Source organism: Sitodiplosis mosellana, unplaced genomic scaffold (assembly GCF_009176505.1).
Source record: "Sitodiplosis mosellana isolate CC-2019 unplaced genomic scaffold, AAFC_SMos_1.0 Smas_scaffold_75, whole genome shotgun sequence".
NCBI lineage: Eukaryota > Metazoa > Arthropoda > Insecta > Diptera > Cecidomyiidae > Sitodiplosis > Sitodiplosis mosellana.
Genome location: NW_022595317.1, coordinates 224,991 through 240,946, shown reverse-complemented (window position 1 = coordinate 240,946; position 15,956 = coordinate 224,991). Strand labels below are relative to the sequence as shown.

The 15,956-nt window shown below is 36.2% G+C and overlaps 4 protein-coding genes across 4 annotated transcripts in view; all 4 read right to left on the bottom strand.

Moving 5' to 3' along the window:
• LOC129570719 (calpain clp-1-like) overlaps positions 1–1,573 on the bottom strand; it is a 6,390-nt gene extending 4,817 nt beyond the window's left edge. Inside the window, exons 1-5 of the mRNA XM_055450425.1 lie at positions 1,411–1,573; positions 1,257–1,328; positions 1,110–1,130; positions 812–1,027; positions 100–165 (exon numbers count right to left, since the gene is read on the bottom strand). Coding sequence (XP_055306400.1) covers positions 100–165; positions 812–1,027; positions 1,110–1,130; positions 1,257–1,328; positions 1,411–1,573 — 538 coding nt within the window. The remainder of the gene's footprint in view (positions 1–99; positions 166–811; positions 1,028–1,109; positions 1,131–1,256; positions 1,329–1,410) is intronic.
• Positions 1,574–8,040: 6,467 nt separating this feature from the next.
• On the bottom strand, positions 8,041–9,601 carry LOC129570725 (uncharacterized). Its single transcript, XM_055450430.1, has 2 exons — positions 9,456–9,601; positions 8,041–9,318 (listed from the first exon to the last, which is right to left on the bottom strand). Exons 1-2 carry the CDS (start codon positions 9,529–9,531, stop codon positions 9,023–9,025), a joined length of 372 nt encoding a protein of 123 aa, XP_055306405.1. The 5' UTR covers positions 9,532–9,601; the 3' UTR covers positions 8,041–9,022.
• A 2,199-nt stretch (positions 9,602–11,800) lies between these two features.
• LOC129570726 (uncharacterized) lies at positions 11,801–12,626 on the bottom strand. The gene is made up of 2 exons (XM_055450432.1): positions 12,472–12,626; positions 11,801–12,311 (listed from the first exon to the last, which is right to left on the bottom strand). Exons 1-2 carry the CDS (start codon positions 12,545–12,547, stop codon positions 11,989–11,991), a joined length of 399 nt encoding a protein of 132 aa, XP_055306407.1. The 5' UTR covers positions 12,548–12,626; the 3' UTR covers positions 11,801–11,988.
• A 945-nt stretch (positions 12,627–13,571) lies between these two features.
• The window catches only part of LOC129570697 (uncharacterized), a 51,752-nt gene continuing 49,367 nt past the window's right edge, over positions 13,572–15,956 (bottom strand). Inside the window, exons 2-3 of the mRNA XM_055450397.1 lie at positions 15,346–15,493; positions 13,572–15,219 (exon numbers count right to left, since the gene is read on the bottom strand). Coding sequence (XP_055306372.1) covers positions 13,783–14,370 — 588 coding nt within the window. The 5' untranslated portion in view covers positions 14,371–15,219; positions 15,346–15,493 and the 3' untranslated portion in view covers positions 13,572–13,782. The remainder of the gene's footprint in view (positions 15,220–15,345; positions 15,494–15,956) is intronic.

Sequence of the window (15,956 nt, the reverse complement as noted above, 5' to 3'; positions counted from 1 at the left end):
CCTGGTGGGCCTGGTGGGCCTGGCGGCTGTGGTGGTCCTATTGGTACAGATTTACATTTTTGATACGTTATTAATATGTTAATGCCCGTAAATCTTTACCTGGTGGCCCTGGTGGGCCTGGTGGGCCTAGTGGCTGTGGTGGTCCTGGTGGCGTTCCACCGCCTCCTATAAATTCAATAGACATTTTCGTTATATTATCAACGTATTCAATATTCTCAACCATCAAAGTTGAAGATATGCTATGCTATATCTTTTTGTGAGAATTGTATGAAATTCTTAATAAGAATGTGCAAATTTCAACTTTGATAAAAGAAAGTTGGTTTTCATGATTAATTTTTGCAGTTGCCTCATCTCAAATAGCGGATATAGCGGCTGGGTGTCTGCAGCGAAATCATCGATCGGATTAAATTCTAAAATTGTGCTGAATACACGAATCAGTTCCAATTTATCGATTGTGAGAAAATTCCCAATAAACTGGGCATATATAACTGAACTCTTCCTTGGCTATTTTTAAGTGGGCAGAATCGCTATTTGCATGATAATAATAAATTCCGTACCACACGCGGCTATGAAATCCATACTGACGACAACATTCGACGTGCCTGTAGTGGTCATACACACGTTGAGCGGTCAATATATACACACAATACAGACACGCTAGCATAGGATTTATACGTTTTGCGCGAATAGCTACTTGGTTATTGGCCATGCATACGCTTGTATGATTGAAATCTTAAACTTATATCACAAGCGTCGTGTCAGTAGAGCTCGTCTTATGTTTACATAATGTTTTTCAAAAGCAGCTTCTTACCTCCTCCGCCGCCTCCTCCCCCGCCGCCGCCTCCTCCTCCACCGCCTCCTCCTCCGCCGCCGCTAATGTCAAAGAAAATGGGGCCAAAACCTCCATTGCCCCAGCCTCCATTGCTCCAGCCTCCATTGCTCCAGCCTCCATTGCCCCAGCCTCCATTGCCCCAGCCTCCATAGCCCCAATTTGGTCCCCCGTCCCATCTATTGTGATGCCAATAATCTGCAATGAGACAAACAAACAAATAAATAAATGAACAAATATTTAAAGCAACACTTCATGTATGAATTTCATTTTGCATTACCGTCGTGGTGGTCGTAATTGCCTGTAAATCAAAAAAATACAATTTACTCAGATGTTTCACATATTGTACCTCATTGGAATAGCTTTCGCGATAAAAGTTTCAAAAAGCCGATTGATTTGGTATTCTTCTCACCCATTTCTTTCTTACCATGATAACCGAAGTAATTATTTACTGGCTGCAGATTATTATTATTGTTATTATTATTGTTAGGGTCTGATCCTGAAAACCATGCAAATTCATATCAATTTGAATTTATTTCGACTGTATTCCGATATTTGGGTAATTTAATTCGCACACATACCTCCTCCATTTGAGACACCATGTACAACATGCACTGGATGGCTCTCATAATGTTGAGAGTGATGATGATATTCTTCGGAGGATTCTTCGGATGAGGATGATGACGATGATGAGTCGCTTTCGTGGCTGTGTTCGTCGCTGTCATCTGAAAACAATTCATTCATTTAGTTATGTAGCATAGATGGCGCTATACGCCGCCTCACCTGCGACAATGTAACTATCATATAAGAGCAAATAATAAAGACAGTCGTTAACTAGCATTCAACGGGTACACACTCATTCATACTACATGGCGACAAGGTCGAAAGAACATAAGCGCGTGCGTAAGAAAAAATAAAAATCGCGAAAAAAATCCAAGTAATCGGATGAAATTAATTAAAATAATATACATCTAATGAAGCTGAGGTCACAGACTAGAAAGGAAAAAGTCGGCGATTTGCAAAAAACAGCCAAGAAAAGTAAAAATTTGTTGATTGAAGAAAGGAGAGAAAAAATTGGAACACGCACTGCGGAGAAAGGTTTGAAAGCAGTTTTGAAGAGAATAAAACCAAGCGACGTTGTTGTAAATCGCGTAGAAATCGAAGACTACAGAAAGGAAAAAAGAGAAAAAGAAAAAAGCAGAAAGGAAAGAAGAGAAAAAGAAAAAAGCCGAAAAATGACTGACCACATGTACATTAAACCCGTTGATCCATTGAAATTGGATGGAAATTTGAACGAGAATTGGAAGAAATTCAAACGCAACTACGACATTTTTGTGATTGCCATCGGAATGGGAGAGAAAACCGATCCAGTAAAAATCAACACATTTTTGAATGCAGTGGGTCCCGAAGCCGTCGAAATTTACGATACATTTGATATGACTGCCGTACAGAGAGCAACTTACAACGATGTAACGAAAGCATTTGCTGATTTTTGTGCCGCACGAAAAAACACCGTTTACGATAGGTACATGTTCTACAATCGAGACCAGAAAGAAGGAGAATCGTTTGATGCCTTTTTGATGGACATCAAATTGCTGGTGAAATCTTGCGAATTTAATCAAGCAACAAACGAAATGTTACGGGACAGAATCGTCATGGGCATTACCGATAAAAAATTACAAACGAAATTATTGGAATCAAATGACCTAACATACGATGCAGCCGTTGAAAAATGTCGTGGAGCAGAGGCAACAAAAGAGCACACCGAAAAAATGAGTAAAATTAAATCTCAAGAAGTCAACGAGTTGAAGGGAGACGGTGCACAGTCAACACAAACGTACAAACAACACAGTAAGAATACGAGACAAAGTAACAACAACAAGCACAGACAGAACGATAAGAGAGCAACCACGTGGCAAGGCAACACACAGTACCGTTCGAACGCGAGCCGAAACAGTGGCAACAGCAACAGCAGAGGTAGTAACAACAACAGTGAAAACAGCCGAAACAACACCAATCAATCCAAATGCAAACGATGCGGATACAATCACAATTTCAACGACAAATGTCCAGCTCAGGGAAAGACTTGCAATGTATGTTCTAAGCCCAATCATTTTGGAAGCGTTTGCAAATCGCGCAGCATAAATTCAATTGAATATGGCTTTGCAAACGATAACAACGATTTTTACATTGGGGCACTTGAACGAAATGTAACAAACACAGCCGGAGATGTGATTGCAACAAGGTGGTTGGAAAGAATTCGCATCAATGATCAACTCGTGGCATTTAAAATTGACACTGGTGCTGAAATGAATGTATTGCCGTTACACATTTTCAGACGATTGATGTTTGGTTCGAACGAGGGTTTGCGATTCACAAACATGACATTGAGAGCATTTGGTGGACAAACGATAAATCCAGAAGGTATGTGTTCATTGATTTGTTCCTTTAAAAATATGAATTTGAGAGTTGTTTTCGCCGTCGTTGATCTTGATGTGACCCCTATACTTGGTTTGGCGACATGCACAGCATTTGGCATCGTCAGCCCACCGCGCACACGCAACAACACAAACAGAATAAATCGATACAATTTTTGACTAGAGGCACTTTGCGCGAACATTGATAAATCGTACGTTTTCAAGCATTATTCAGAATTATTTGAGGGTCTGGGCACATTTGATGGTGAATATAGAATTTTGTTGAAAAAAGACGCTCAACCAGTAGCGCATGCACCAAGAAAGGTACCGCTCGCAATAAAAAGTAAATTAAAAATGAGATTAAATGAGTTAGAAAGGAATGGAGTAATTGAAAAGGCCGATGAACGAAGTGAATGGGTGCATCATCTAGTTACAGTAGAAAAGAAGGATTTAGAAAGATCGCTGAGATTATGTATCGACCCGTCTGAATTGAATAAACAAATATTGGATGAACAATCGTATATTCCCACATTTGAAGAATTTTCATCGAGTGTGAATGGAATTAAATATTTTTCCGTGTTGGATTTAAAAGATGGTTTTCATCAAGTGCGCTTAGCAGAGGAGTCGCGTAATTTGTGTACATTCGCTACACCATTTGGCAATTATCGATACATTAGAATGCCTTTTGGCATTAAAACGGGTCCGAAAGTATTTCAAAGAAAGAATTTTGCTAATTTTGGTGACATTAAAAATGTGCACGTGTATTTTGATGACATATTTATTGTGGGCAAAACAAAACAAGAGCATGACGAAGCATTGATTAAAGTTTTAGAAAGGGCTAGAGAAAAAAATGTAAGATTTAATGAAAAGAAAATGCAAATTGCAAGCGAGTCGGTGAAATATTTGGGCCATATATTTTCGTTAAATAAAATTGAGCCAGATCCAGAAAGGTTAGAAGGAATAAGAAAAATGACGAGCCCGAAAAATAAAAAAGACTTACAGACATTTATGGGTGTGATTAATTTTATGAGGCCATTTGTTGCGAATTTATCACAGAAAGCAACTGTGCTAAGGGAACTGCTAAAGAAGAATGTGATATTTAAATGGACAGAGTTGCACACAAAAATATTCAATGACATAAAAAATGACATTTTATCGGCAAATATTTTGGTGCCTTTTGATTCGACAAAAGAACTTGTTATACAGTGCGATGCGTCTCAAGATGGATTGGGTTGTTGTCTGTTACAGGACGGTAAACCAATTTCTTTTGCGTCAAGAAGTCTCTCACCAACTGAGCAAAACTATTCACAGATAGAAAAGGAGATGTTATCGATTGTATTTGCATGCACTAAATTTAATTATTTTACGTACGGTCGAAAAATTCGTGTTGTCAACGACCATAAACCATTGTTGGGCATCATGCAAAAAGACATACACAAAATCGTATCGGCAAAATTACAACGTATGCGCATTAAATTGTTAAATTATGATGTCAATCTTGAATATGCACCGGGAAAAACCATTCATTTAGCCGATTATTTGTCGAGATATATAAATATTAGTGACGATAGTGAAGAAGAGACAAGCATTACACACGCCATATTGTCAATAAATGTAAGCGATGAAAAGAAGAGAGAAATGCAGAAAGAGACAGAAAATGATGATGTACTAAGAAAGGTAAAAGAGTACTGTAAAAACGGATGGCCAAATGATAAGAAAAAATGCCCAGAGCCCCTCAGATTTTTGTTTAGATTGAAAAATGATATTATTTTGGAAGATGATTTGCTATTTTATAATGAACGTATCATTATACCAAAAAACATGCGAAAATTAATTTTGAAGAAGCTACATGAGCCACATTTTGGCATAACGAAAACGATTGAGAGAGCGAAGTCCTCTGTGTATTGGCCGAATATAAATAATGATATTGAGCATGTAACGACCCGATGTAGAATTTGTCAAGAAAATGCACCTAAAAATAGGAAAGAGCCCATGATTCCGCATGAAATTCCTAGCGGCCCATTTATGAAAGTAGCTTGCGATATTTTGTATCATAAGGGGAAAGATTATTTAGTTGTTGTCGATTACTATTCAAAATGGATAGAATTGATAAAGTTAAGAGACAAAACAGCACGCACAACCAATCTCGAGTTAATAAAACTCTTTGCTCAATTTGGTTATCCACATATTGTAATTGCCGACAATATGCCTTTCGGATCGTTCGAAAGTAAAGAATTTACGAGAGAAAATGATGTGAAAATAATTAATAGTTCCCCGAATTACGCACAATCGAATGGAATGGCCGAAAGAATGGTGCAAGTCTGTAAAAATATTCTAAAAAAGTCGAGCTCAGAGCAAGACATTTACAAGTCATTGCTCGCATACAGAACTACACCAACAAAATACATGAATCATACACCAGCGCAGTTAATGCAAAATCGTAACTTGAGATCGAATATTCCAATGCATGTCAATAAATTCAAACCATTTAATAGTGTCAACGTTGCGAAACAACACGAAAGAAAACAAACACTCTCAAAGAAGTATTATGATATTGGAACGAGACAACGAGCACCCTTCGAACCAAATGAAAAGGTTCTTTTCATAAATAATAAAAAATGGCAGCATGGCATAATTATTCAAGCCTGTGCTGAGCCTCGTTCGTACTTGATTCAATCTGAAGATAGAGTGTATCGCAGAAACAGCAACCACATTAAGAAATTTTTTGAAAACAAAACAGTAATAAATAACGACATTAATCGAAACACTTTCCAGCAGCCTTCACAGCAACGAATCACACGAAGCGGCCGACGATATTAGCATTAAGCAATTTTTTTTTTTTTTTTTGTTATTCTCAATTTCGTTGGTTTTTTTTTTTTCTGATATTTAAGAAGGATGGAATCGAATGAAAAAAAAGGATAGAACTAGATTTCATCCGAATGTCAAACTAAATGTAAGAAAATGAAGTAATTTTTTTGGAATGGAATTAAATGTAAATAAAGAATAAAATAAATTTCATTCTAAAAAAATGGGGGAGATGTAGCATAGATGGCGCTATACGCCGCCTCACCTGCGACAATGTAACTATCATATAAGAGCAAATAATAAAGACAGTCGTTAACTAGCATTCAACGGGTACACACTCATTCATACTACAAGTTATAAGCATTTCTCATCAATTTTTTCTCTTTTAGTTGAAATAAAACCTAATAATTACCTTCATTATGATTGTGAATATGAATATTAGGTGAATTACATCCATGAATTCCGCACGGAATTTGGCCAGGTGGTTTGAGCAATCCGAAAATCTTATGGAATGGACCTGGCTGTGCGAATGGCTGTTGATATTGCTGATATTGGGGGTATTGTTGATATTGCGCATATTGTGGATATGATCGCACTGGTTGCACTTTTTTATCGGTTCGACCTTTTTGAGCCGAACATTCGGTCGCTGGAATACACTTCTCTCCATGTCGCACCAATCCGACTTTGCAGAAGCATCCTTTGACACACTCAGTTTTTTCACATTCTTCTTTCGAAAGCGTGATACCCAATGCGGATGAGGCGAATCGACAGCTCAGCGCACACTTGGTGCCACACTCTTGGAACACTTCATTTTCGGCACAATCATCCGTTTCGTTGGATGCCTTGAAAATCTTCAAGAATTTCTCGGCATCAATCAAAACGGTCATCTTTTCTTCAAGATTCACATTTCGCGCATTAATACCTAAAAAAACACAAACGATTTTTATTTCAAACTTTGAAACTTAAATTCTAAAACTTTTAATTTTCAGTAGATCGAACTATTGATTTAATCAACTCGAATTAGATATGACTTCAATTTACCTAACACTAAAAATGTGCACAAAACTATTGCCACTGGCAAATTGGCCAGTTTGAACAGAGACATGGTGAACGATCGACTTTTCGTTCGACGCCACTTCACCAACTGTTTAAAATTTCAGCCGATGTATTGCTTTTTATATGTTGCCGGTGGATGATATCAAACTCTCACAACTTTCTCTATCCATCTCTTTCTTCTCTCGAACATCCCATTTAGAATATGTGTTACGCATTTAACGAGAATATTCAATATATATGCAAATTCGAGAATTTATTAAGAAAACACAAATAAAATTCAAATTAAAATGATTCAATTTGACTACTTCATTTCCTACTTGGTTTCGGTGCGTTTGGCAGAAGTGCGTACAAGGGAAATGCCGTCATTCAGAAGAGAACAGCAAAATAGAATATTTAAAAAACGGTACATTGGAATACAAATTTGGCATAATCGATTAGTAGTTTTTGGAAACAGTCCAATTGTTGGGGGAAATCAATTAAGCAAAAGCCAGTTAGGCTATCGCGATTACGGCCTCTATTCATCACGCAACGAAGACGGCGAAGAAAAATGGATGATACTAATTTATGCGCATTGATCTACTTTGTAATCTAACGGAAGATGTGTATGTCTATTGTGATTCTTCATGCAGCATTACAAGATGTTTATGTTGAGAGTGCCAAAAACGTTGACTTATCATATTCATTTGAAGTTCAAAATTTGAGCTTGAAATTATGAACGTATACTTTTTGTTGATTGGGAGCTTAAGGGTCTTGAATTTCTTCAAAAGTCATTTGGTCACCAAAACTATTGATTACCGTGAAATATTGACACCAATTTGATTGTATTTTATTATGTTTATTAGCGTTAGCTCTTTTAGTTACATTTGGGTTTATACATTGAAATTTTCCATTATATGCTTTTTAAATCCCGTTTTAAAAGAGTTTGGCGACGGTTTTTCTCTTATATTTATTAGAAGCTCATTATACATTTTGACTCCATAATAGAATATATTCTTCCTGGTTTTTTTCATATTTAAAATTTGGTCTTAGTTCATTATTTGTTCTCTGCCTTGTGTTTCTGATGTGAGGTGTGTCTATTGTATAAATTAGGTTGTCAATTAAATATTCTGGGAGAAGCCCATTTCTCATTTTTTATATATAAATTAAAACCTAAAATTTTATCATCTGGTCAATGCTTAGCCAACTTAAGGTTTTTAACATCCATTCTCGGTGTGTACGATATTCACAGTTTAAAATTAATCGCATTGCTCTATTCTGAATTTTTTGCATTTTTTCTATTTCGTCTTGGTTACATGTAAAATATATGGTTGAACAACCACATGGCAAATTAGGTAAAATAATTGAGTTATAGATATGAATCGAAAGAGCATAAAGTTTTTTTTCACTTTTGATTTCTTCATTTTACAAGTTTTTGTCATTTTATGAAGAATTATCTGTTTGATAAAAAAAAAGCAATTTCAAATCGATACATCTAATACAAGAGACTTTTACTGATAATGTGTTGATAGATCGTGTTTGTTTTTGGTTTTCGTTTTTTTGTACGCGCCATTTGCATCAAATTGGATTTGTTATATCTTTTATTCACATTCATAAGTTGATAAAATTATCAAGATCTTAACATATTAGAACATTATTATTTTCTTACATCCCATCTTCCGGCATGATAGATAATCTACGCATTTTCAACGGTATTTTTTTGCCAGGATCAAAGAAAGAAGTGTTCAAAATTATAATTCTGATTTGACATCAAACTATTTTGCATAAGAATTGTGCGAAAAATCCTTCAAAAGGTGGTGAAAGTTTGTGCAATTTTTTGGAGAACATTCAAACCTAAATTGATTGCATTATTAACGGACGGTTGACGGATTAGTTTCAAAGTGTAACAATGCCGCGATGCCGAATCGTTTCATCGCTTTTAATTGGATATCTCAGCTAAGCGTTGCATTAATTTCACTTTGGCATCGTTCAAGAATGCACGAACGTCATCCATATTGGCCTTGTTGGCAGATAATTTGCTAATCAACTCTTCGAGCTTGATCTCGACTATTTTGATGACTTCACGCGACTTCTGCGATTCGACCTTTGGTATCAATTCAGTGAGTTGATTTTTCCCCTTTTGTAATGTCTCATGAACAACACCAATGTCACCTTTGGCGACGGCCGTACTCAAACCGTCGAGCAAACTTTGCAACGCCGTAGCAATGTCGCTTCCTATTTGAATGAGAGGAAAATTGGAAGAAAGGTTAGAACGGTTTTTAATAAAAAAGAGAAGAAGGAGAAGAATTTTTATTTCGAATCAAACATTTGGAAAGAATAAAATCGAATTTTGGTCAAAAAAATAATTTAACCTGGTCTTTCATCAGCAAGTACCGTAGTCATTGCTACGAAGCCAATCACAAACAAAGGAATAACAACAAATTTCATATCGGAAATTTAAAAAATATTTTTACAAAACAAACACTTCAAACCGTTTTAAGGTAAAAGATTTAGTTAATGAAACGACGATCACAACTTTACTGATGCATTTCATCCTCCTTTTATACTCTGGTTTTTCGATCCAATGACCAAAAGTCCAAAGCAATAATGTCTACTCGTTCCAGTTTATTAATTACTCTTTCATCGGAACTAGCTTCATGATTTTATGCCATTTTTATCATTAAATTCAATTTTGTGTTTCCGGTTTGTGTGTCCGCGGACAGAAATCTTTATTTTAATATCAACGGTTAGCTCATTTAAAGCATATTACATAATTCAACCATTAAGTTTTGATGATGTATTTCTAATGGATTCCGATTTCCGGCTGATTATGTTAATTTATCGCCAAATTAACTTAAAACGCCGAAAACATCAAAGTTTAATGATCACATTTGCGATTCAACACGAAACATTTGGTGATGAAGAAAAATTTAAATGTCAATCAAATGGCCAATATTTGTGCAATCATAATTTTGCACAAAGTCCAGTTTTATCAATGGAATAATAACACAATGATTTAGTTTGGTTTGTAGAAGTACGTCACATTCACGTGCAAATAGTGATTGAAATGGCTTAAAAGGGATTCATTTCATTCGACATTCACTACACCTAGTGTGAAGAAGAGTAAAATCAAAATTTCCGAAACAAAACAGCCGCAAAATGATTCATGATGCGCTTGCAACATTGTGTTGCTCCAAAATACTCTCAAGGTCAATCGAAACATTTGTGTATATTTGGCTGGCGTTAATGAATGATTCAGCTCAAATCATTTGAACAAATTTAAAATTATTCTAGATGATATGAGAAGTTTTTTTTCTATGGTGAGTGACCATCTATTAATAGCTATGGATGGATCAGATCAGTAATGGAGAATTGAAAGAACGTGTATACAATACATACGTGTTGGATATACATATCCAACTTCCGAAGACGAATCGATACCATGAAGAACATGAAGAACAAAACGAAATCGTTGATTTTTTTTCATTCTTTCAATTTAAAGTTTCTCAAAGTGATGGTGTGAAGCAATGGTTTATGAACCCATTTTGTACCAGCGTCCTATTTATAGGACGCAAAAATTGCCGATTTTATTATGACTTATTTTAGATTTTCTCCTATCCTGATCAAACGGCTTGGAATTTCCAAATGCCGTTTTACATGTGTGTTGAAAAGGTTTGAAACAGGTTTTCCCAGATTCTCAAGGTTTTCCAACTTACAGTTTTCCGGAAAATGCCGGAAAATTGCGAAAATTTAAAACGTGTCGGAAAATTCTGAAACTTTGGGAAAATCATATTTGGGCTTTCAGAATTCTGATACTTAAGTATCTCACCTAAATTTCATCAAAAAATTCGAAAAAAAAAATTCCTTGGTAGAAAATGGGTTAAACAAATTATTCTTTTTGTTGTGGGTCGTCAATGAAGTTTCATAATCTACCTCGTTTGTATGGGTCAAAAAGAGATGTTATATCGAACGGAAGCAGTTATTATTGTGATAATTGGTAATTACCAAAGGATGTGAATTCGTTCAAATCAAATCGGACATCTAACCAAGCATCAAACCATGTAATACTTAGAGATATGTTGTTACAACATCGTACTTGAATATGACTTACTAGTCCATGTAAAAGATGAGATGAAAAAAAAGACGTAACAAAGAAATGGAATCGAATTAAGCACAATTCAATTTTAATTTTTTTTTGGTCAACATCAGTTTTGCACACAAGTTTGCTGCAGTTTTTTTTCTCCATTTTATCCGGTATTGAAAAAGAATCAACTGACCAGATGAAATTTGATTGAACAACTCGTGTGTGTAGCAAATGACATCAAGTCATGTCTTTGATTGGATGGACTCACCAGAAAGATAACAGAGTATAACACTGTGAATTGAGCTGGATTAAATCTTGGTAGTGGTAGTTCATTTAGACATAATAGCGTCCATTTTATTGAATACATACTGTCTATGTACGTGTATTACACACTTTGAACGGAAGTAATTACCTTGAGGTGACACAATATTTTGCATATCAATATATTTGATACGATCAAGCGATAAAATGAGGAGCTACAAATTCCAAATAGCACTGAAAATGAATGAATGAAAAAATTTGAATACAGTAGACTCTCGGAAAAATCAACAAAAATGTATACGGAGTAGTTGGAATTAGAAAAACCTTGTCTTTTTCATCATTTTGGAGTGATTTGTTGAACTTTATTTATAACAATAAGAAAAATATTTGGTCTACATCTTTTCCATTGTATTAAATTTTCATTTTTTATTGCAAAAATCGAATTAATTAAATAGAAACCATCAATCTAATGAGTAATATCAGCAAGAACAAACGAATTTAGAAACATTTTCTTTTTAATTATAAATTTAACTGCTTTCATCGATTCTTCTGGACGAATTTCAATTAGTTTTCTTTTCCTGTGTGAATTCCTTGATGCGATCGCTTAAACGTTGCTTAAACTTGTCTTTTGCATTGTTTATAAATGCCTTAACATCATCCAGGCTGCCTTTGCCCGATGACAATTTTTGCACTAATTGAGCGATGTCAGCTTCAACTTTTGTGAGATTCTCGCGAATCTTGTCACTGTTAACTTTTTGAATCGATTCCTTCAATCGAGCCTCACCGGCCTTCAGGATTTCAGTAAGTTTAGTCAAGTCACCAGTTCCCAAGTTTTTCTGCAAATTGTCGAGCAAATTTTGCAAAGTGGATGCAACTGGATCCCCTGTCGATTATAAAGGGTTAGAAAGTGTTAATTTCTGAATCGATTTAAATCGATTTTAGTCGAAAATTTCAACCTTTTTTGTACAAAATGTGGGCATTTTAAAAGCAAACAAAATGAATTGAAATTCAAATTCATACGTTTTTTTCAGTAGTTTAATTACCATTTCCAGCAGTGTCATCACAAAGAACGACAGCTCCACAAGCGAACAAAAATACGACAACAATAAACGACTTCATTATTCGATTTGACCAAAGAGATACTTATTTCAAACTGTTTACTGGCGTTGAAGAACTATTCTTACAGTTGCACAACCAAATTCAAATGGTGACTGACATAATTCGTAGAGATGGGCCCTATTTATATGCTAAATAATTGACTTTGTTTACATGACGCATGCAATTTTGTTTTCGTGGTTAATTAGTTTGATTTTGTTTGATCAGCAGATGGTAAAATGACCCAAGTACCACCAAATCAAGAGACACGCACAGCACATAAGAGCTAATGCAAAAGTCAATTGATGCGCATAAGTAGCGCCACCTCTAATGATTACGGAGAGTTACCATAAGTCGCATGCAATTGATGTTGAGAAGAAGAAGAAGAAACAGACATTCTATTCATTTACATCGCAATAATGGCAATCAGTAGAGATGGTGCTCATGTGCCGATCATATCACTGTTACAACCCTTCGCACCAAATAGGCGAATATTGCCGTGTCATGATAAGCTTATAAACATTGTGTAACACCGGCAATGACACGCCATGAAGGTCAATTTTGTTTTCATCAACATCTAATGGGTCATTCGCGAATGAAGAGTGAACGAAAAAAAATTATTGTAAATTACAACTAAACAAAACCTGTTAAGACAGTGACGTATGCGCAAAAGTAATTAATTGGCAATTTGAACAGCGCAAGCGATTTTGAGATTCAAAAGATTGACTTCCATTTTATGTGAATGTAGAAAACAACAAATTGTGATTTTAACTCCAAAATTCAAATTCGGTCAAATAAAAAGATTTGGCAAGAATGAAAAATTAGATGCTGATTACCTTTGATGCTGCACCTTATAAAACTCTATAAATTGCAAGCAGTACAATCAGATCATCGAGAAACTTCCAAAAAATTGGTGTTGTTCGCAAGATTACGATTTTGAATACTCACCATGGTGCTCACGAAATTAACTCGCAATTAATTGAAAAGAAAATACAGGGTAAGACGTAAAAGTGGTCAAGAAGAGGAATTGAACCAAAACACGTGTTGATAGACTTGTCCATGTTTATTTGCATCTATTCACAGTTTTTTTTTTTGAAATCATGGAGATAATAGAGGATTCATAAAAAAAGATTTGGAGGATTCCTTCCAACAATGACAGCAGACTTTTTAGTTTTAGTTGATAAATTTGTTCAAGAAACAATTTTTCGATGGAGTTTACCATTCAGTTTCTCGGAATAATAAAAAAAAAAGTTGATAAACTAATTAGGCTCTCGGAATCTTCTCCAAAAGCTGTGCGGACGAACGATGTCTCGTGATGTTTGACGTTTTAATTCGATCAGTTCCAACGAGGTATCTGTTGTTGCCCATTTTGTTGCCAAGTAAACACGTTCATTGACGTAAATGGTCAACTTGCGCGCTCCCGCCAACTTCTTGCGATCCTTATTCAGTGCAGCGATATCGAGAACTTCTCCTTCGAAATCAGCGATTTCAACGTCTTTTAATTTTATCGATCGACGAATGAACGGCATCAAATCGTCTGAGCCGGTGATGAAAAGCTGCTCCAGATTGATGAAACTGGTGGCCATGGCATCCGTGTTGATGTGTGTGCCAACGCGATTGAGGATACCAAGCTCTTTGATGTTGGGCAAAACGGGAAATTCAGGATTTCCATTTCGAATCGGATAAATGTACAGCGTAACGAGTCCGGGCAACGAAAGTAATTGTTTAGCTGATGTTGTGCTGTTGCGTTCAGATCTAAAATGCAATCTTTTGAAGAAGCCTTTCTCATGAAGGTCATTCAAGAAACCAATGGTGGTATCGATGTCTTTGTTCATATCAATAGCCATGTCATCAACGTTGGCATCGCAGATCAAATCTCGACTGTCCCATAGTATATTTGCACCGATTTGAAGGCTTCTAAGATTTGGGCAATGCTCGAGAAAATTCTTCAATTTTTCGCTATGCGATGAATCTCTCGTACGCAATTCCAAGTGTTCGAGTGTTGGATGTTTTCGAACTGGCCAAGCAAATGATTCAGCAATGTCCAGAATCTTAGTCGCTTCAAGTTCGTACACGATTCAAACGTTCGCCAAATGTCTTCATCAAATTTGCAGCAAACCAGCTCCAAGCTGTCAGTATAGAAAAAACCGAGCTGCTTGATTTCGGCTTTGCAGTTGGTTTCAATGTAATCAAACGCTGAATTGAGTGTGCCCCGACAGAACCCAATTTGTTTGACAAACTCGTTGAAACCATCCATTCTTTTGTCATTGATGTAAATGCCATCTTCGTAGCAATAAACTAAAGCACTCACGTATTTCCATTGGAAATATTCGCCGGTGACACGTTGAAAAGCCTTGCACGTTTGACCAAACGAGTGCACATCCTCCAGCGACAGGCAATCGAGTACGTCATCCCAGCAATCGGTGTCCAATTTGAAGACCGACGGTCGAGGCTCGCCATTCGATGCAATTGCTCCTGATGTAGCCACTTGATTTTGGTTCTGCACGACGGCTTGCATTTGGTTATTGTCATCAACGTCTTGTTGGCTCATTCTGGAGTAGCGACTTCAATTTCGATGTGTGCGAGTAACAATTTGTGATCTTTCTTCAGTCTACAGAATCACTTGGTCTTTCGGAAGCTCGGTCACTTGGCCCTTACCCCCAGTCGGCCTTTTCTCACCTCTTTCTCTCCAAAGTCTAACGAGAGAAAAACAAACAAATATGATTGAAATTAGTCAATTTTTTTGATTTCGACTTTCGATTCTCCTTATATAACTGCTTATCGCTGCAAATATTTCAGCTTGTGATCAATCAAATACGTACCTTCTATGTCAACAATTTGGGTCCCTTGCGTATGATGTTGTGGCAGTGATACTTTGTCACACGTTCGGTTTCTTGTGGTTTCAGTAATTTTGAACTTAGATGATTCAATGTTTCCAGCCTTTTTCATTCAAAATCTCAGATTTTAAATCTGTTGGTCAAAAAAAGACATTGAGTTCTTGATTGAGATAATGGTGAGTTGGTCAGAGACACCCCAACAAAACAAAGCAAAATTAATTGCTTGTTAAAACAATTGACATGAAAATTATATTGTGAAAATCCAATAGGATTCCTACGAAGACTTTTGTGCTTGAAACACATTTAACAAGCTGACACAGTGACGTTTGTCAATTGGCCCGGTCACTTTCAGCTCAATTTGTGGGTATGTCAATGGTCGTATTATGAGTGTGACTAAGCACAGAGGAACATGGAAATCATCAGAATTTGCATCGCCTTGAGATTGTCATGATTCCTATTCGATTCAATTGACCACTCACACCATTTATGACAGAGATTGTGTATTTGCTGCTGAGTAGGACTGAGCTGAGCTAAATTTGCTAACTCAGGCGCCTGAAGCGTTATTTTAACGCATTCACAGTGAGATGATGTCACTG